Below are 22238 nucleotides of genomic sequence, written 5' to 3'. Positions count from 1 at the left end.
AGGTATAACAGTCCACCCCTGGATCCTCAAGTCTGCACCTCCGAATAAGAAGTCATCCGAATAGAGGGAGAGAGTGTTCGTTTGTATACACAATAGGTAAATCCACAATTAAGAAATGTTAACATAAGGATAACTAAACAAATATAGAAGAATACCAATCTGAGACCGAGACCCCACGCCCAAGTCTCCGGAAAGAAACACATGTCTCTCCTATATGAATAAAAACATCACCCCGATATACCTATAAATAGTACAGGAGAAAAGAGTGCTGTGCAAATTCAAAGATGCACGTGTAAAGAACTGAGGAAAAGATATCACCCTTTTCATGTCAGTCAAATGGCCCGACTGGAAGTCGTCCGAATCAAGCAGGCAGTCAAGAAGAAATTAGATGAATCGCCTGGTAGCGCCAAAACGGTACCACCGCCCACATCACCTAAAACGGGTAGGCAAAATGGCATGTGCCAAAACCGAAAGCGCCGCTCCAAGAGAGGCAGGCAAACCAAGTGCCGATTCGGAGTCCATAGAGAAAATGTAAATATACTCCCAGGTTGTCTGCAGAAATGTGTAACCCCGAGAAACTAATTCAGCAGAATGGGATCCAGCCTGCCCAATGCCCCCTATCTCGGGCACTATGCGGTAAGTGGAACAACATCCCTTAGTTCCCGAAGAACTACAAGAACCGTCCTGAGGACCAGTAACACTGAAAAGGGAAACACAAAACATAGAGACTCCAAGAACGAACTGGAAAACCTGAGGAGAATGCAAAGATGCAAGCATCCTGAAAAATCTTCACAGCCCTCGGACCTGACATTATAGTGTCTTCTCCCTCATGAGAAAGCCTGAAGAGTCATTGGAAGAAGTCAAGGTCCCCTCAGAATGAAGTGCAGAAGGTCAGGGAATGGCAGAATAAGACTGTAGGATCTGCAAGAAGATTCTCCTAGGTAAAATCAAGGTTCACAATGTAAAGAGGAATATACTGGAACCATGAAAACAGTACTAACCCCATGCAACATGAGCGAAATACGTATGTCCTTTAAAGTGAATACGTACTAGACTCAATCAAGATGCTGCATCTACCGCCCCGTGGAAAACAACAGCATCCTTACAGGTATCAGACAAAGCTCACATCGTTAATGAGAGCTTCAGGGATGAGGCTAACAGCCACATAGTGCGTGATCCTCCATGGGTTTGATAGAATAGGTAACTGGCTCCTGGTTAAAAGGAGCTGAACAGCCTTTTCTGTCTGGTTGGGGGGCCCGTCTAGCATGTGCCATGAGAAAATGGTGACAGGAGAAACCAGCGTGATAAGCATGGAAATCTGAAGTCCAGGCCCCCTCAGAAATAGAGAAAGAGAGTCCTGGCCGCAGGAATATGCGCAGTGTCATTATGCCCATAGAGACAGCCCGAATTTGGAAACTGCTTGTACTACCTTTAGGCATAAATATCCTGTGCCACTACTAGACACATGCAGCTCAGCACAGAGGCCCAAACAAGGACAGTCACCAATAGACAAAGGCTCAATCTGCAGGGACCCCAAGAGAGACAATGAGATACCTGTGTGAAATACAGGGCACTATCTTACTGCTGATCTCACTGTGTCGTGAGTTGCTGTATGTCACCCCAGTCTGGAGACAAACCAAGACTGGGTGACCTAGCACAGGTCAGAGTCTCTCTGGTAAACCCCTTGAGTGCTAACCCCAGAGTCCAATTAAACAAGCAGCTTCCTTCAAGGGAGTACAGCAGGAACACAGACATAGACATATAAAGCTGCCCAAGCTTGTCCCAAAGCTGGTGAAACACATACAACTTGTCTGAACCGGAAAGGAGAGAAGCCCCGGCATACCCTGACCAAAGTCAGCTGGAAACAAACTACCAGAACGCTGCAGCTCTCCCGCCATCGCCGGAGACCCGTGCGCACGCCTGATTCTCGCTGACACGTGGCCGCTGCATCAACGCTCCTAGAAACATAGTCGGATTCGAGCCCCGCAAAATTTACCCTGCCGCGGCTTGCATAGAAAGAAAATCAGACTCGGGGAATAACCAGAAGAACGGCCCACAGCGCCGGAAAAAACATATCCCATCTCATGCGCACTGCTATAAACCGGCACCTGCACAATCAGCTGCACATGGCCGTGACAAACACTGATGAAAGAGAGCCTCAGAATAAACAGGACTACTGCTGCACTGAAACCCAACAAAGAGAACAAGTACGAGCATGAAATCGCATCGCTACTGCTGCGCTGTAACCAACAAGGAAACAAAGCGTGTGCATGTAAAGGGCGGGAAGCCCCGGCTCCCTCCATGGATTTCTAGTCATAAAACTTAGCCTCAATAAAATATCCATACCTTAAATGTATGATGACCGAACCCACAGTACTAAGACTCCCAAACAGAACCTGAAGTTTAAACAACTGTAAAAGCCAGACATACTCACAGCTTGTTGTTAGGGCCGGTTGAAGCCAGTTTGCAGCAAAAGCATGGCAGAATGTAACAACTGTGGTCTCTTTTTTTTTTTTTTTACAGAGAAGGGAAAGAAGAAAAAATTTGAGACCCAGTCTGACCCTCTAGCAATGGAGGGAGGGTGAGGCAGGGACAAGGGGGGGCCCAAGTGTAACCTCTAAAGCCGGCACCGTTCAGCCGGACACCCCTGTCTCACTGAAGAGAAAAATCTCAACAGGAGAAATAACATTGCCAGCTCACTGAAGAGAAAATCTCAACAGGAGAAACAGAATGGCAGTCTCACTGAAGAGAAACCTCAACAGGAGAAAATAAAGTTCCAGCCACAGCCAGAATTCAGGAGCTAGTTGAATAGCGACCTTTTCCTGCTGGGAGATAGAGATTACTGATGAGACAGGAGGAGTGCCAGCCAATAGGACCACCCGTTAATCAGTTTCTCTATCTCCGCCTGCTGGTAGATGTGAGCTATCCCATTGGTCTCTGGATTCATCTGCTGCTGTTGCTAGGGAAACACCTTTCGTGCTGTAGCACTCCATCCGGTAAAAGCATCCCACCAATGGTGTGCAGTAGTAGCTTCAATATGATCTGCCACTGAATGCAAGTTAGTATTTAAAAATTCAGTATCTATTTTATGCTGCAACAAGGTAAGGTTACGTTGCTGATTTGCTTTATTTAGGATTGCTATATTTTGCATGGCTTTCTTTACAGAGGGTAATAAAATAATTGGAGTAAGTACATCGGCAAAAGAAAGATTAACATTTACATTTGATATCCAGGGTTCATAAAAATGATAGGTTGCATTATTTGCCCACTGCAACACACTAACATTCTGTAAACATACTGAAAAGGGAGCTTGAATTGCAGGAATCACAAGTTCAACAGTACTGCTAGCAACACAGACATATTTATGTAATATTTCTTGTATAAAGGTATAACCTTGAGGTTGAATGGTCCATTGGCACAGATTGTAGGTATGTTGTAAAGAACATGGTTCATAGATCGCATAAGGAGATGGACAAACTTGTCCATGTTGAATTTGTTTACAATTTTTTAACACGTATGTTTTGTTCTGTTCATCTATTTGTTGCCCATAGTAAGTAGGAAACCATAATTGGGGTCCTAATACCAAAGGCATCACAGTGAAAGGACACATTATTGTAGAGTTCCTTACATCAAATAACGTAAGCAACCCTTCACAGGAGAAGTCAGAACATTGTTTTATATCAAAATTCCACCATGTTCTATCTAAGGGCGTGGTTTTATTAAATAATACAAAAATCAATGAGGTATTTCGTAATTGTAACTGCTGGATAAAGTTAATTCTTTGTTGTATAAAAGACAAAACACGAATCTCACAAATAGTCCAATGTAAGGCTGAAGAAACATTACTATCTAAAGTATATTGCTGTATTATAGTATCATTAACAACATGTAACATTAACTGATCATATCGTAGGGTTAGTTCATGATTATGTACAGTATTTGGCATCCATTTACCTTCCCATCTAAATACATCCACTACTCCGGAGCCAAAAGATGCTTGTTTGCCAGCCAGTATTTCAGAATCAATAGTATTTACAATAACTAATGTAGTTCCCGCCCCCCCTATTAGTTGATCCAGCCATCTTCGGGTCCTACATTTGGGTAAAATAGGAAAATTAATTTTCCATTCATATCTCATTTCTTTATGTTCTAAACTGGTATTTTTGCATTCTCTAATATTTCTTACTAATGAGGCATTTAATGAAGTAGGATTGGTATGGATAAATGCCATAATAATTACCATGTCAGTGCGGTTTTCAATTTTTGTTGCATTCATACAAATTATCCCCTGTGCCCTGTTAATGGGTAAGGATAAATTCCAAAATGTAGTGCTAGTAAACTTTTGTGTTTGTATGATATCTCGAGCCACTTGTTTACTAACTATATTTTGGGGGAAAGTATATTAGTACATTGGATCCCTGTGTGATTTTGAATGGTAATGCTAATTACAGAGGCATTCATTACCCAAAAAGGAGTTTTATAATATTTAGTGAACCCGGTATCTGTGTCATATCGAATGACAGGAGAAGGAGAAAATGTAAAATTCCAAATATTACACAGAGAGTTTACGCTGCATGTGAAATTATCTTGTTTTCTCATTGAAGTTGCATTTTTCCACTGGACCATGACGACAGTGGTTGGACGGTCACTCTTCACTGGCATTATTACAGTTTGTCCGTACCATACCAAAGATAGAATGGTGATACATTTCCATGTTAGGTCCTGTGGAAAGAAAAAGAATCTTTATTCTCTCCTAAAACATTGGTCTCGAGGAGCGAAGATTGGATGTTCATAACCATCCACTAGTATTTGTAAAATACTATCTTTCCCTGCAGCTATTACGGTGGCTCCTACTATTGGTTGGAGTGGTTTTTTCCACCAGATTCTCATACCAGCTTTAATTACATTAGCTGCCCCAACGCCTTGTTCACTTCGGCCATAATGGTGCAGGGGTTTATCAATTAACTGTGGAGCCTCCATTTTAATTGCAATAGTTATCAATTGTGCAACACGATCCCCCTTTTGGAGAATGATAGCATCTTTTCCAAGGTTTAATAATAATATTCCAATTTCGCCCCGATAGTCTGAATCAATGACACCCCCCATTATAGTTACACCTTTAAGAGCCAAACTTGATTGCGGACAAATCTGTCCATAATATCCTTTTGGAATAATCACCCCCAAACCCGTTTGAATAGGTTTCACTATTTGTGGATGCAATTTGCATTCATTAGGGCAATATACATCTAGTCCAGCAGATCCATCAGTGGCCCGTATAGGAAGCTGTACTCCAGGTCTAACAGTCCAAAACTGGAGGGTACAAATTTTGTCACTTGCTTCAAGAGTGGAATACAGCATCCTATTCAGGGGTGTAGTATGTGAAGCTATAGGTCTATTGTTCAAAATTTGTAAGGCTTCAGTTAAATGTTCTCTCCACCTACGCAATGACTGGTATCCTAATCTCTTTAATTGGGTTTTTAATAATCCATTCATCCTTTCTATAAGTCCTGAGGCCTGTGGATGATAGGCTACATGTAGTCTCCATTGAACATTGTTATCATTGATCCAATCCCTGATCATATTACCTGTAAAATGTGTCCCCCTGTCTGACTGTATTTCTAGAGGGTGTTCGTAATATAATGTAATTAATCCTAATGCTCTAATCGTGTTTTCTTGATTGGCTTTCCGGCAAGGATAAGCCACTAACAACCCTGAATAGGTATCTACCATGGTACACACATATTGACATCCTTTAGACAATGGTAGAGGGCCTATATAATCTATTTGCCAAATCTGACCTGGTAGCCTGCCTCTGGCTATTTTCCCAAAAATTGGGGGCATCTGCTGCGCTGATGTGAGAGCTAGTTTACATAAATGACAATTACTGATTACTGTCTTTACCATATCTACAGTACAATGTATTCCTCTGTCATGTGCCCACCTAATAGTTCCCTTCTCTCCAAGGTGTCCGGACTTTTGATGTGCCCATGTTGCCATGGCCATTTCGGAAGCAACATCTGTTTCCATGACCACAATGTGCGGGGTGGAAGAGTTTTGTTCTTCTGCCAACTCTGTTTCAGTGAGTTTGGATGCGCTATCTGCAACAGAGTTGAAAACAGTGTCAAGCGTATCTTTCACAACATGTGCATCTACATGGTACACTGTTATTACGGTAGTATTGGCCCATTCCAGAATATCTTGCCAAAGTCTGGCTCCCCAGACTTCTTTATTATGAATTGTCCAATTGTCCTTTTTCCATTTCATCATCCAAGTTGTCATTCCATTCGCTACTGCCCATGAATCAGTAAAGATATGGCATTGTTCAGCATATTGTGAGCTCTCTCCTTTTCCGGTAGTTGTTAGCAGTTGCTTTGTGACTGGATTAAAGGACACGCCCTTCCAATGTCTCAGTTGACCCTGGTATTTGGAGGAACCATCTGTAAACCAGGTATGCTTTTGTTGTGTCTCAGTTAGTTCTTGATATGTCTTTCCCCACCGAATGGGACTTTCACATATGTCGTCCACTTGCATTGGGGTATCTTCTGTGGGCACATTAAATACTTTTTCATGCAGCATCGTTACTCCATGGAGGCCTGACTTAGCCCTCTGTTGGATGTACCATTTCCATTTTATGATACTCTGTTCCTGGGCATGCCCAATACGATGAGTTTTTGGGTCACTCATGATCCATGTCATAATGGGTATTTCTGGTCGTATCATTACTTCGTGTCCTATGGTCAACTGTTCTGTTGCTACCAAAGCCCAGTAGCAAGCTAGTAGCTGTTTTTCAAAGGGTGTGTATTGGGTCCCAGATTCCGGGAGGGTCCTATTCCAGAATCCCAAAGGCACTCGTCGTCCGGCTTGCTTTTGCCATAGGCTCCAATTAGCATCTCGTTCCTGCACACTCACTTGCAATTCTACTGGACCCTCCTTTAATGGCCACAAATTCATGGCTTGCTGACTAGCTTCCTTTGCTCTCTGGAAAGCCTGCTCCTCGTGATCAGTCCAGACAAAATCATATTTTTTCCTTGTGATTTTGTACAGAGGAGATAGGATCTGCCCCAAGTGTGGAATATGTTGCCTCCAGAATCCAAAAAGGCCAATAAAGGCCTGGGTTTGTTTCTTACTTTGGGGAGAAGGGAAGTTTACAATCTTTTGTTTAACTTTCTCTATCACTTCTCGACACCCTTTTGACCATTTAATTCCTAAAAATACCACTGTTTGTGCTGGTCCCTGCACTTTCTTTGGATTTATCTCCCACCCTGCCTGTCTCATTGTTTCTACTACCAATGCCAAAGCATCTGCAACTTCCTTTTCTGCATTACCCTGGATCAAGATGTCATCAATATAGTGTGATAGTTCTACTCCTTCAGGTAAGGTACAGTTATCTAAATGCTCTGCTATAATCTTGTGACAGAAAGTGGGACTATGTAAGTATCCTTGTGGTAGTCTGGTAAATGTATATTGTCTCCCTTGCCAAGTGAATGCAAATTGTTCCTGACATTGCTCCACTATAGGAATAGAGAAGAATGCATTGGCTAAATCAATAACTGCATACCAAGTACCAGTTCATGATTGAATTTGTTCAACCAGTGTTATCACATCTGGAACAGCGGCACTTAAAGGTGGCATGTGTTTATTCAATTCTCGGTAATCTACTGTCATTCTCCAACTTCCATCTGCCTTATGGACGGGCCATACAGGATTATTGAAGGCGGAGGTAACTGTTTTTATTACTCCCGCTTTCACCAAATCCTGTATTGTATTGGTAATTTCTTCGTGCCCTCACGGAATGCAATATTGTTTCATGTTTACAATTTTTGTGGAGATCGGTACTACTGTTGGAACAGGTAATTTTCCCACCAATACTGATCTCATAGGAATGGCTGGCGATTTGCCAAAACTATAAATTCCATCAGAAAGCTGTAAGGTTAGCCCTTTCAGGATATCTATCCCTATTATATATTCAGGAATCTCAGTGATCAGTACAATATACTCCCGAATTGGTAATTGTCCAATTTTTAATCTCAGTTTTGTTTGTACTGCTTGTATAATTTTCCCCCCCAATCCTGATATTTGTATTCTAGGGCCCTGAAATTTTTTAGGGTTCTCATATATAATAGATGCCTCCGCCCCAGTGTCTACTAGAGCTTGTACCTTTTGCTCTCCAGATTTCCAATAGATATTCACCTCGACATGCGGACGCTGTTCTAATTTGGTCCAGGCAAACACTGAGGCTTGGCATTCACATCATTGATCCTCCCACCACTTCCACCCTTTTAAATCAGGATAAAGAGTGGAAGCAGTTTCCTCAAGAGGAGCAGTTGGCACCGGCATATCCTCACTCTTGCTTACTTGGGCTTGAGACATAGATTTCTTTCCCAATCCTCTACTTTTGTACATTTTCCATAAAGTCCCTGTATCTTTCCCATCTATTTCTTTCCTCTTTATCCCATCTTTTATTAATGCCAAAAACATATCCCTTCGGGATACTCGATTAGCCCTGTTTGAATTGGATTGTCCTTCCCTCTTTTTATCAAAAGTAGTTTGAGGTCCCCAGTCTCCCAGATCTCCTAACTGTCGGACCGCTTCCAAGACTTCCAAAATAGTCCTGTCTGTTTGATTGATCAACAGAGTCATAATTACCTGTTTGTATGCCGGTGCAGCATACCTGATAATTTTATTTCTCATGGATACTGTAAAAGGTAATGACATATATGTGTCAGCGTGACCTATTACTAAAGCTACCTTCATAGCCTCTTCCTTAATTCTCATTTGTGCATCTTTCAATGTATACCAAACTTTATCATTTGAAGGCCAGTCAGATTCAAGGGGATATCGCCTCGTGACACCCTTACCAATTACCTCTAATAAAGACCACTGGTTATAATTTGTCGGATCGGGATCCTCCCGTAGCGCATCTTGTACTGCTGCTTCTTGACTAATTCAAACAAATTTAGGGGCGTCTGTGGCATCTAACATAATCCCTGCTGCGCCCAGCTCCTGCACCCGAATTACCCATTGTATTAGTGGCTCCCCAGGCCGCTGTGTAAAGCGTGCCATAATATCCATGACTTCTTGCTGAGTAAAGTCTTCCATAACATCATTTCTAGTTAGATTTTCTCCTGTCTGCAGATTTCCCTGTAATCTTCGTCTCCTCACTGGCTTTGCTTCTAAACTTTCTGCCTGCTTTCCTTCAATACATATATCCTCCTCACTGGTATTAGAATTGGAATCCCAAATATCCCCATCCCATTTGTCTGGATCCCAATCATCCGGAGGATGGGAAAGCAAAGTTCTAACCTTTTTGGCACTCACTTTCCCCCTCCATTTTTTGTATTTATATTGTGCACATCGCACGGCTGCCTTTTCTGCTACATTTTGATAGGTGTCCACCTTATCCATTAACAATTTATTTTGACATTGTAGTATTGTGATGGCATTCTGTTGCTCACACATTTTCTTTTCCAGCTCCCCTAACTTCGATTGTAACTCATGTTTAGCTTCATGCAGCTTCCTCCATGCTGCTAAAATCATCCATCCTCGTCTAGAAATTCCCTCTCGCTCTTTTCCTTTTGTAATTTTCACCTTTTGTAAAGAGGCACATAATTCATGTGGATCCCCACTTCCAAAAGTCCAGGATTCACATAATCCTGCTTCGACAGACCACTCAGTGGCTACTAATTTATAAATACTGTCATCCCAACCCGGAATGGAGAGGTTGGGAGCCTGCCCCTCAACCCCATGTTTCATCTGGTGCTTTTTTGACCACTTTGATCAACCCCACTTCTGGTACCAATTTGTTCCGCCACTTATTTCTGCCAGATGGGATGATCAGTGACACTCAGAAAAGCACACAGACAATATAAAGCATAAACAATAACACTTTATTACATATATAGATGAATATAAAAATAGAATAACATCACCGTGATTCTGGGCCACACCATCCTTCACAATCGGGAATCCTTGCAATTGATAGGAAGGTCGACACGGGCTGTCCCTTGGTTGCAACGAAAATGGATTCTTCTGTTAGGGGCAGAGTCCCGTCTTTTATATATAGGGTGAAAGCTGCTGAGTTCATAAAAACAACAGCTGGTCCTGCAGTAACCAGCGTCCTTTATTACGAGTCAGGCACACCCGGTCCTGGTCTTTTGATGTTGTTTGGGCATCCCCCAGGTCACAGAGGTCAAGATAGCAGATACTTGTTGCAGAAACCGGTTTCACTGTCCCTTTGATGTTGTTTGGGCAACACTCAGGTCAAGGAGGTCAGAATGTCAGAAAAGCAGACTTGTGGATTCATGTCAATAGTCTGCTGAGTTTCAGTTACCCCCTGGCCAGTTCCTTTGATATTGTTTGGGCAACACTTAGGTTAAGGAGGTCAGAATGTCAGATAAGCAGACTTGTGGATTCATGTCAATAGTATGCTGAGTTTCAGTTACCCCCCTGGCCAGTTCCTTTGATATTGTTTGGGCAACACTCAGGTCAAGGAGGTCAGAATGTCAGATTTCAGTTACCCCCCTGGCCATAGGTATAACAAAGAGGCAGGTTCGAATGCTCGCTTGCAAATTACTTCAAAGATGATAAAGTGCAAAAGTGCTATGGATTCACTAAAGCAACAGCAAAAGAGCTGAAAGCAGCACGCGAATGGCACTCATGTGGCACGAAATCACACTGCTCACTGTTCTGCTCAACGGGCCCCATTTCACCCTAAAGAGGCTTCATCAGGAAATGAGCTAAGATAGAAATAAATATGATATAAATATAAGATATTAAAGGTTCATTCTACATAACATTCTAAATAACATTAAAATTCTCATAATTTCTTTGAGCCATCTCAACTGACAACTTTTCTCACAACTGCATCTTTGGAGAAAGAAAGTGCTTAGTTTAAGAAAGGGTGCCTCAATCTCATTCGACTAGCTATTATTTTGTTTTATAATAATTTCTTTCTATCGCCTATTTTCCTTCTTGGATCTTATTGAGGACTTGAGTAGAAATTTATGCTTATATGTTCTTTGATATATGTTTTCATTTGTATTAATTTCTTGCTAAATTTCCTTTCTGTACAAGTTATAATATGCTTGAATATATTGAAAATTTCAATAAATATTAAATTAAAAAAAAATTCTCATAAAGTCACAATGAAAATGCTTTTAAATGACTTACTGTTTGTCTGCAATAGATCAATTCTATTTACATTTAATGCTACCCAAAATGGCGCTTATAACCTTTAAGGACGCTGACACATGTGCATTGAATTGAAGAATTTAGTGACGTATATTTAAAGTGATGTCACCCTATTTTCATAACTTCAAGCATTTCCAAATAATAGTGTGACTAATTTGAGCAAGGAAACTAACAATGTGGGACATTAAGGGGAACCATCCATACTGGGAACCTAAATATATAATTTAAATAAATATACAGTTTAAATGAACATAGACCACTCAACTTTGGTATTCAACCCATAAGGGTGCACACTGTTAAGTCTAAAAATCCACCTAGATTCCCGCTGTTTAAGACAACCCAGCCTGTCTCCACCCCTAGCTGACTTGGGCTCAATATCAATAACAAAACAACGAAGATCTTTAAAAGAATGATTCATAGATTGTCAATGTTCAACTATAACTTCAGAGCACCGACCTAGTTTTAAGTTAGATTTATGTTCACGCATGCGTGTTCTCAGATCTCGGGACGTCATGCCTACATAAAACTTGTCACAGGGGCAAATAATCAGATAGACAACAAAAGTACTTTTACAGTTGGTGAAATGTCTTAAAACATATTTCTTCTGATCTTGTGGATTGAAAAACTCCTTACATTCTTTGGTGATACTACAAATGTTGCAACTGCCACATTTATAATGCCCTAAAACTATATCTTTTGATGGATACTTGGGTAATTTACAGCTAATAAAAGATGGACTTAAAATTTCCTTTAGATTTTGATTTCTGGAAAACGCTATTCGTAACTTGCTATTTTCAAAGCAAGGATGTAAATTTACAATCTCCCAATTTCTTTTTATAATATCTACAGCTACCTTGCTTTTAGAGCAATATCTTGTGACAAAAGTTTCAAAAGTTTCCTGATCTTCTTCGTGATCTCCTGGGGGAATCCCTTTGAGTTGATGTAACAAATGATCGCAATTTAAATATTTGACACGCTTTTGAGCTCTATTTAATGTTCTCCTAGGATATCCTCTTAATTCTAGTTTGCTTGATAAGTCCTTAGATTGTGCACTATAATCTGTAAGAGATGAACAATTTCTTCTAATCCTAACCATTTGTGAAAATGGAAGACTTTCTTTTAATTTCCTTGAATGACTGCTGTCAAATTTCAGAAAGGTGTTCCGATCTGTCAATTTGATAAATACTTTAGTTGAAAAATTATTATGCACATCTAATGAAATGTCAACGTCCAGAAATTGAATGTTATCCATGGATGACTGCATGGTAAATTGGATATATTGATCGCAGGTTCCCAACCACGTATGAAAGGAGTTTAGTTCTATCAAAGTTCCTCCCCATAACATAAAAATGTCGTCAATAAAACGATACCAACATAGGATTTTATCTGCAAAAGCTGAATGTTTAATCAATTCTTTTTCAAAGTTGGTCATATATAAATTGGCAATGGAGGGAGCAAAAGCTGCCCCCATCGCAACACCCGAAGTCTGTACATATAGTTCGTTGTCAAACATAAAGTCAAACACAAAGTGAAGCAGCGGTCATAAACCGAGCTGGAGGACAATCATAATTTCTGCCAAGAAGAAAGGAACACTCCTTAAACCCAACTATACTCGCAATGTAGCAATGACCAAGATGGAAGACTGAAAAATAACAGGAAACTGCGGCAGCCTGCAGTAACTGAAACTGCACGCAAGGTGCTCCAAAAACCAACCGCCCCCAAAGGGCAACCTTGTTTTGGTTTTCTGGTTTTTTTTTTCCACAGTAACCAAGGCGGCTCATGCCCCTAGAACCACACCATAGGGACAGGAAGCAGTTCCGCAGTACTACCAGACACACGCAGCACTGCCCATAGGTAGAAAGATCAGGGAAACCGCCATACACACACAGCCTCCACTAGTCAGGGACCCCGAGAGAGACAAAGAACCACCCGAATGAAACGCGGGTACTCTCTGGCCTCCCACTTCGCTGTGCCGCCTGCCAACCCATTCCGGAGAAGAACTGAGTACAAGCGGCCAACCCAGGGCAGAATCACATGTGAAAGTGCCCGGAGACAGAACAAAGCAGGCCCAAGAACAAAAGTCCGCCGCTCTGCAAGAGAAGCTGGGGGGGACACACAAACACACCAAACCTGACCACTGCAACAACGAACAAAGCTGTGGCAACGGCACCGACGTACATGACCCTGAAAAGGGGGAAGCTGCGGCACGCTCCGAGAAAGTCAGCTACACAACACAACACTCTGAACGCTGCGGTGCAGGAGACTCAAGTGCCTGTCAGTTTTGCGCCAAAATAGGCCGGCTCCGAAAACAGCACTGCAGAAAACAGTCCCGGAGCCCCGTGCTGACATAGAAACACACAGCCGAGGCCCACCTTGAATAAAATATACCCCGAGGGAGGAAACGTAGGAAAGGCGGTTGGGTCTCAACAGCGTTGGAGAACCCCCGCGGGCCACATGGGCTCCGCAAAGCCCCGGCTTCTGGACAATCTTAGAAGAACACATCGGGAGCCGTTCTCACCATCCCGAGAGCCACGCAAACATGCAGCGCCCCAAGGCAACACCGGGAGCCATCCAAGTATGTGCCACCCCCCTGGTCGCTATACTGCTGAGCAGAGTTAGCCCCAGAAACCGACAAACGCAGCAGCACCATTGCCAGGGAAGGAAAGGAAGCTTGCACCCCAAATGCGCGGGAAAGCACAGGCTCCTTCAATCGAGAGTAGCCCTTCACTGAAGCAACCCAGAGAAATCAAATTCCACCGCACCAAAAAAAAAAAGAACTCAGCGCTTAACAAAATAGGCCTCACGCCGTTCAAACACCAGAAGAAGTAAACTCATACTCACAACCTCGTGATTAGTGTCAGCAGAAGCCCAAATGCCGTTGCCGAGCATGTGCAGGGCAGAAAAGTAACTGCAGTGTCCCCTTCTTTTTTTTTTTAAATAAGGGAAAGAAGAAAAAAAGGGGGACTAAGGCAGACCCTCTATCAATGGAGGGAGGGTGAGGCAGGGACCTGGGGAGGGGGGCCCAAGTGTAACCCCTAAAGCCGGCACCGTTCAGCCGGACACCCCTGTCTCACTGAAGAGAAAATCTCAACAGGAGAAAATAAGATGCCAGTCACAGCTAGAATCCAGGAGCTAGTTGAATAGCGACCGTCCCCTGCTGGGAGATAGAGAATACTGGATATACAGGAGGAGTGCCAGCCAATAGGACCACCTGTTAATCAGTTTCTCATCTCCGCCTGCTGGTAGATGTGGGCTATCCTATTGGTCTCTGGATTCATCTGCTGCTGTTGCTAGGGAAATTAGAAATGGGGAAAATAGGAACACAGAAGTGAGATTGTTTGGGGACTGAGCTCGCAGGCTCCAGCAGCTTGCACAAATTACATTGTAACATGCCACGAAAGTAAGAAGGAGGTAGGTAGATAGGCCGCGCGAGAGGAGCTAGAAGGGTGGTAGAAAGGAACAGATGTTGAAGGAGGGAGGGAAGGGTGATGGTGGAAAGGAATAGAACAGACACTGAAAGAGGGTGGAGAGGAACAGACCCTGAAGGGAAATGTGGAAGACAGAGTGGGGAGAAGACGCTGGAAGGGAAGAAGACAGATGCCAGACTATGGGGGAGCGGAGGGAAGAAGATGGATGCCAGACCAATTGGGTGGGGGGAGAAGGGAGAGGCACAGTAACAGAGCAAATGGAAGACGTAGAGAGAAGACACACAGTGGATGGAAGGAATTGAATGAGAAGATGAGGAAAGCAGAAACCAAACAACAAAGGTAGAAAAATAAATTCTATTTATTTTCTTTTTTTTTTGCTTTAGGATAAAGTAGTATATTAGTTGTGTTGATAAAAATTTATAAACAAAGCCCTGCCAGCTGAACATCTCTCTAGTTCAGCAGCCAGAACTTTGATTTATAAGGAAGGAATAAGCTTAATATTGCAGTACTGAGGCTTATATGGATGCTGTGGGGACGGTGACGGGGCGGTGAAGGGGACGATGGGCTGGGGCAGTGACGGGGACAGATTTTTTCCCTGTGTCATTCTCTAGTTGCGTCTCCACATAAGATTTTACATGAACCATCAATTACTATAGACTCAATACCGTATACAATTAATCGGATGATTAATCGGGTTGTCTTTGTTATAAAGTTGTGTATGGTATTGCTCCGATTTCTATAACTGACAGATTCCTTATAGCATTTTATAAACATGGAAGAGGATCACATGCTTTGTTTCTTTTTCCATCTGTTCAGGGTTATGAAAGCAAGAAATCTTTGGATCATACATTAGCATTCCAGGCTGCATCCTAAGATAAGGAATTTTAACCTTTGTTGAGTAGCGCTTGTTCTTACAAACATTTTAGAACTCAATTCAAAACTTACCTTTTTTCAAAGTACCTAGTGAATTAATTTATATGTTTATTGTAATTTTATTATTAATTTTTTGTTAACTGCCTTGAACTTATGGTTACGATGTTGTTATTACAATTGGTACTATTATGGGGGTGGGGCCTGGGGAAGAGCTTGGCAGGGTTTGGGTGGCGTTTGCACCCCCCTCCCAAGCAAAAAAAAACAACGTTCCGCTGCCTCTGCAGTGATTGATGAAAATAAGTAACATTTTAGTTTAGGCAGTATTGGTGATATTGTTTTTTGATAAAATTATTTTCAATAACTTTTTCGTTATATTTAATTGTTCTTATTTTTGTGTTTGGTGCTAGTCAGCCCCATTAATGTGGACTAGAGCAGTGATACAATTGTATTTTAATTTATTTCTTCTGAATATTTCTTTGATATACCTAATTTTATGTATATAATAAATATATATAAAAATATAGACTGGGTCGTGTCTGGATTCCGTGGGCAATCTTATTCCTCTGCTGCCATTTAATGTTTCCCGGGCTTAAACAAAACATCAGCTCTTCCGCTAGAAAGATGAATGTTCCCGGGCTTAAACAAAACATCAGCTCTTCCACTAGAAAGATGAAGAAACTCCCCAAAGCTAGTGAAGGGACTCGGGCCCCATTACAGAGGCAAGAAATAGGGGGGATTTGGTGGTCAGCATCACTTTCCCGAAGTTCCTAAATGAGGTTCTCGAATTTTATAGTCTTTGAAGCCGCTTCGTTTCGGGCCCAGGTCTTAGCGCGAGAGAGTATCTGCGTCACATCCTCTTCCGTCTCGCTTTGAGCAGGGAAGCTTGACACTTTCTAGAATTCTCTGGCGCCATTTCGCGACTGTTAAGATGTACAAGACGACGTTAATTGCGTAAAGTCGAACGTAGTGCTTCGTTTTAGTGGGGAGGGGTTGTGCGCATGCGTGTTCTGCCTTTTCGGTGGGGTTTGTGGGACTTTGGTGACCGTGTGCGCGGGTCAGACGTTGTTCGGTGAGTGAGAAACGGATCTCGGTGTGGTAAGAAATAAAAGCGGGCGAAAAGAAAGGTAGGACGACGGAAGGTAGAGAACGAGGGAGGAGCAGAAGCAGTAGCGGGGAAGCGAAAGAGGCGAAGGGGAGGTTGGCAAACAAACGGGCCTAGAAATGGGGCTGAAAAAAGGCGCCCGATAAGGCCGGGCGGGGTTAAAAGCGAAGCAAGCGTTAAGCCAGACCCCGAATTCGGTGGCGCTAGAAAGGGCAGCTCGGACCGCTGACACCATCCCTGCGGGGTCGGGGACGAGATGATGGCGTCTTTGTTCGGAGAGCGGTTACGTGGTCGAGACACGCTGCCTCTCTCCTACTATTTGGGGGGATCTTTTCTCCACAGTTAATGTGATCCGGGTATTTGCGCTTCCTGATGCATTTCTTGCAGTGTCTTGTGTTTTTCCACATCGGCGGCAGCACAAGATTTTATTCTGACCACGTGTTGTGTTCTTTCGTGGCTTGTTTTTTTTTTTTTTTTTTGCAGCAACCATGTTTCTGCTGGTGCCCAAATCATATTAGTAGAGTTTAACAGTTCACTTTGTAACTCTTAATACTGTTCAGAATGGAAAATCTTGTGGCTAATAAAAAAATGATTTTTGTAACTAAAATGAATGTAGTGAGCAAAACCATTTAATTTTAGGAATATTTGGAAACAAGTGTTTCAAGATACTTTTGGAATACGAACTCATAAGCTTTGTTCACCTGAGTTTTGTTTATATACATTTCGCACCTGGAATAAAATATCTGCTTATTTTGATTACAAATAGATAACTTAAATATAGAAACAGGGAAAAATGAAGGCAGACAGATCATATGGCCTATCCAGTCTGTCCATCTGTACCATCTACTCTCACTCCCTTAGAGATCCCATGTTTTTTTTTTTCTATGAGGAACTATGTAACTTGAGGCCTCTTTTATCAAACAAAGTAGCAGAGTGTTCAGCAAATGCACTGAAACCCATAGGAATTTAAAGGGCTTAGGAGCATTTGTCATGTGCCACTGGCTAGCACAGCTTCAAAAGAGGTCTTTAGTGGAATTTCTGGAAATTTAAAAATGTGTGTTACTATAAAGTTTGTTTTATGTATGTATTTGGATTTATTAACTGCTTTTGTGAAAAGATTCACCTAAGAGTGTACAGCAAGTACAATTCAACTTAAAAAACTTAATTTTGTTAACTAGTGAAAAGACAAAATACTGTATAAACAAAATGAGGTAAAATCAGCAAATTAAAACTTAATAGGATTGCCATGAAAGTTTCCAAAATATGCTTGGTAGCACTGAAATGAAAGTTTCCAAAATATGCTTGGTAGCACTGAAATTTAAATGTGAGAGATAATATTTATGAAACAACTAAGAACACATCAGAATATTCAAATAACATAGATAATGGTACTAATGCTTTTCTGTTATACAGCTTATCCTATAGCTGAGGGGCCAAGTGTAGTTATTAGATGGGGACAAGATGGGTGGTACAAAGTCAATTGGGATAAACAAATGGGAGACTAAATTCAAGGCAAGTTGACTTAAAATCATTGCAATCACTTATCAGATATTGTACCATATTGCTCCAAGGGTACTACAAGAATTGTTTGAAATTTACCAACCTAGAATAAATCTAAGGTCTGAAAATGCTATGAAATTGATCTTAGAGGGTAGGATGCCTATAATTCATGCTAGAATTGGAGCATCAATGATGTCGGTGGCAGGTGTCAAACTTTCGAATGCTCTGCCTGGCATGCTGTGATTTTGTGCTGGAAAGATCAACTTTAAGAAAATGTTGAAAATGCAGCTTTTTGTTAATGCTTTCCTATGAAAATGATACTTATTCTGTCCTTACTGTAAGATAGTGCTAACAAATCTGGGTTCTAACCTTTTATAGTTTTATTGCTGAATTTTTAATTGATAAGATGCCTGTCTATTGTTCATATCCATCGACTAAACGGCAATTAGTATATTATGTGTGTAACCAATATGTTGATCACATAGTTTTATGCGATATAAAAATTTTTAAATAAATAAACAGCTACATAAGTTAGTCACAGTGGGGGTGGCAAACTAGTCTTGGTGCAAAATGAGTGTACAGTATAGTCAGCTTATTTATTAAAGGCTTGGATGAAGAGCCAGGAGTTCACCTGCTTCCTGAAATAGATGTTGTCTAGAGTTAAATGTAGTGGAGTATTTATATTTTAGGATAACCTTTTAACCTAGTGTGTGCCTCCAGCCAGTAATCAAGTGGATTATATCTTCTTTCTCAACTACTTTTAATTCTCCCTTTACAGCTGGGGATATGGTTGCTAAATGTATTACCTTTGATAATCTATAGTTCCTCCTCATGATGATCTAGTAAGCAAGCTGTGCTATTGTGACTTATGTTGGTATATTAACAGACAGGATAGTGTTCAGGACCTGTAAAGGCAGAACCCCAAATTGTTCTTGATCTGTAGAAATCATTTTACATTTTGGTGCAGTTTTCTACTTTCCAAGGCAGGAGTAAAGATGCTAGTATGACCATGTGCTGCATATCGCATCATATAACGCTTATCAGCTCAGTTGATCCTCTCAGGCTGACCTTCTTGTTGGCCCAGTGGGTTATGGACTTTTATTCAGTTTTAAAGGTGGGAGGCAGGGGCTGTACCACTCTTCTGTCTGTACTCCCATCTTACAAAATGGCTGAACCTGATTTCTAGTAGTATATCCTGATGCACTGCAAGATGGTGACAAGGGTGAGTGGCCCCTTCCTTACATGATGTACAAAGACCTACACCATGGAAAAAAAAACCCTACGTTGGTGGAAGTGGGGTTCCCACCCCCCAGACTGGGTGATGCCGAGCACGAATAGCAGCCCTGGTAAAAGTGGGAGAAATTGCCTAGCACCTGCTCAGAAGAGGAATTGCTAGGCACAGCTCTTTCCCATCCCTCCTGTCAAAACTTTCTGATGCTTCGCTGCTGGCAGAAGTGTCCCTGATCAGTTGAGCTGCCAGGACTCCCTGAAGCTACTGATCAGTAGTTTTGGGGCTTCCCTTGCTGGTGTCAGCTGAGCCAGCAGGGGAGGCCCCAAACAGCTGAGTAGTGGGGGAAGCCCTAAAGCCAAACGCCTTTCAACTCAGCTGATTGGGGACACCCCTGTTGCAATATGACTTCCTAAATAGAAGTCATATTAAATTTAATAATTTTATACTGACTATCCTTGAGAAATATGTTGTACTTTTACTGTTTGTATTTTGTAAATCACTGATTGTCCAGTTCTCTTCAGTGTAAACCGCCTAGAAGTCGTATGATTGTGGCGGTATAGAAGAATAAAGTAATGTAGAAGAAAAGTTGTATTTTGACAGATTTTTTTTTGGGGGGGAGGAGCTGTTCATAGCGATTGCTCTTCTGAGCAGGTACCAGGCACAGTTCTCTCCCTTTCACAGGGGCTGCTCAGCACGAATAACTTGCATATAATTTATAATCTAACATTTGTGCATTGCACAAACCTAAACAGGCTCAGGGTGACCTGTGGGAAAAGGGTGTCTAGGGGCATAGAGGGGAGGGAAGGGGGGGGGGGGAGAGGAGAAGGAAAGGAAGGACCTGATCGTACTAAGCAAAAGAAAAAAAGATACATGTGGAGATCTTGTAGATATTAGTTATCAAAAAGTAGAGTTTTCAGTTTCCTCTGGAATAGAGCATGGTTTGGTTCTGTTTTTGTCTCTGCAAAGTTATTCCAGATTTTGACTCCCAGGAAAGTGAGCATGGATTGGAAAATTCTTCTGTACTTGAGATTTTTTGTCGAGGGGAGGTTTAGCTGAATCCTGTAAAGAATTCTGTGAGATGTAGACTCTACATCAGAGAAGAGTTTGATAAGAGGGGCGATTGAGTTACAGGAGAACCAACGAGAGGGAATGCCACTCTGGACCTAATCCTTAATGGGCTAAGAGGACCTGTAAAGGAAGTGGAAGTAGTGGGACTGTTGGGAAACAGTGATCACAATATGATCAAGTTCAAGTTGAAGTAGGAATATTGAAGGGGAAGAGAAACACAGCGACGACTTTGAACTTCAAGAAAGGAAACTACGAGGCGATGAAAGTAATGGTAAGAAAGAAACTTAGGAACAGCTCAAACAAATCACAGACTGTAGAACAAGCCTGGTCATTATTCACAGTGAGTGAGGTGCAAAACCTGTATATCCCCAGATTTAGAAAAAGGATGCAAAAAGAACCGAACAAAAGACACTGCGTGGATAACTAAAGAAGTGAAGAAAGCAATAAGAGACAAGAAATATAGATATGGAAAATGGACAAAACCAGGGAGAACTGGAAAGAGCACAGGAAGCATCAAAAAGAATGTCACCTCGTAGTCAGAAGAGCAAAAAGAGAATATGGAAGAGAAGCTAGCCAGGGAAGCGCGAGATTTCAAACCGTTCTTAAGATATGTTAAAGGGAAGCAGCCAGCCGGCAAGGGAGGAGGTGGGACCGCTGGATGATGGAGATAGGAAAGGAGTGGCGGATGGACTAAACATGTTCTTTTCGTCAGTATTTACAAAAGAGGATACATCCAATGTGCCGGAACCTGAAAAAAATATTCACAGGAGATCAAGCAGAAAAATTAACATCAATGGAGGTAAGCCTCGAGGATGTACATAAGCAGATAGATAGATTAAAAAGTGACAAATCTCTGGGCCCGGAGTGAATCCACCCTAGGGTTTTGAAGGAACTAAAGGAGGAAATAGCTGAACTACTATAGCGGGTTTGTAACCTATCTCTGAAAACAGCCGTGATCCTGGAGGATTGGAGGATAGCTAATGTTACGCCCATCTTTAAAAAAGGATCGAGAGGTGACCCAGGAAACTACAGACCGTTAAGCCTGACCTTGGTTCCGGGGAAAATGGCAGAAGCACTGATAAAAGAAAGCATTGATGAACATCTAGATAAAAACAAACTTTTGAAAACAAGCCAGCATGGCTTCTGCAAGGGAAGATCGTGCCTAACGAACTTATTGCACTTCTTCGAAGGAATTTACAAACAAATGGACAAAGGGGACCCCATAGACATCGTATACTTGGATTTCCAAAAGGCCTTTGACAAGGTACCCCATGGACGCCTACTATGAAAACAGAAGAACCATGGGGTGGAAGGAGACGTTCATAGATGGATCAAAAATTGGTTGGCAGGTAGGCAGCAAAGAGTAGGAGTAAAGGGCCACTACTCTGACTGGAGGAGGGTCACGAGCGGTGTTCCGCAGGGGTCGGTACTCGGACCGCTGCTGTTCAATATATTTATAAACGATCTAGAAACAGGGACGAAGTGCGAATTAATAAAATTTGCAGATGACACCAAACTATTTAATGGAGTTGGGAACTGAAGGGTACTGTGAGGATTTACAAAGGGATCTGAACTAGAGAGTTGCGCGGGGACAGAAATCCCACCCGTCCCCACCCGTCCCCGCCAAAATCCCACCCATCCCCACCCGTCCCCGTGAGGAATCCCTCCGTCCCCACCCGTCCCCGTGAGGAATCCCTCCGTCCCCACCCGTCCCCGCGAGGAATCCCCTCCGTCCCCACCCGTCCCCGCGAGGAATCCCCTCCGTCCCCACCCGTCCCCGCGAGGAATCCCCTCCGTCACCATCCTTCCCTATAAACTTCAGAAATAGTTATTTTATTTAATTATG

The 22238-nt window shown here is 42.2% G+C and overlaps 2 protein-coding genes across 5 annotated transcripts in view; one reads left to right on the top strand and one right to left on the bottom strand.

The window, feature by feature from the left end:
- Positions 1-5964: 5964 nt before the first annotated feature.
- On the bottom strand, positions 5965-14200 carry LOC117351761. The gene is made up of 2 exons (XM_033927552.1): positions 9930-14200; positions 5965-6098 (listed from the first exon to the last, which is right to left on the bottom strand). The coding sequence occupies exon 1, from the start codon at positions 12701-12703 to the stop codon at positions 11615-11617; it is 1089 nt and encodes a 362-aa protein (XP_033783443.1). The 5' UTR covers positions 12704-14200; the 3' UTR covers positions 5965-6098; positions 9930-11614.
- A 2251-nt stretch (positions 14201-16451) lies between these two features.
- MATR3 (matrin 3) overlaps positions 16452-22238 on the top strand; it is a 260631-nt gene continuing 254844 nt past the window's right edge. For 2 of the 4 annotated variants that reach the window (XM_033926968.1, XM_033926971.1), the window contains exon 1: positions 16452-16560. The gene's annotated coding sequence lies outside the window, so the exon portion shown is untranslated. Of the gene's footprint in view, positions 16561-16592; positions 16616-16665; positions 16689-22238 lie in introns of those variants that run through there. The other 2 variants (XM_033926969.1, XM_033926970.1) reach the window with 2 other exon arrangements.

This window comes from Geotrypetes seraphini, chromosome 18 (genome assembly GCF_902459505.1).
Source record: "Geotrypetes seraphini chromosome 18, aGeoSer1.1, whole genome shotgun sequence".
Taxonomy (NCBI): domain Eukaryota; kingdom Metazoa; phylum Chordata; class Amphibia; order Gymnophiona; family Dermophiidae; genus Geotrypetes; species Geotrypetes seraphini.
The sequence above is the reverse complement of the archived record's forward strand: the minus strand, read 5'-3'. Positions and strand labels throughout refer to the sequence as shown.

Bases quoted from the DNA above. Each gene is read 5' to 3' on its own strand.
- LOC117351761 (XM_033927552.1), bottom strand. From the start codon at position 12,703: ATGTTTGACAACGAACTATATGTACAGACTTCGGGTGTTGCGATGGGG.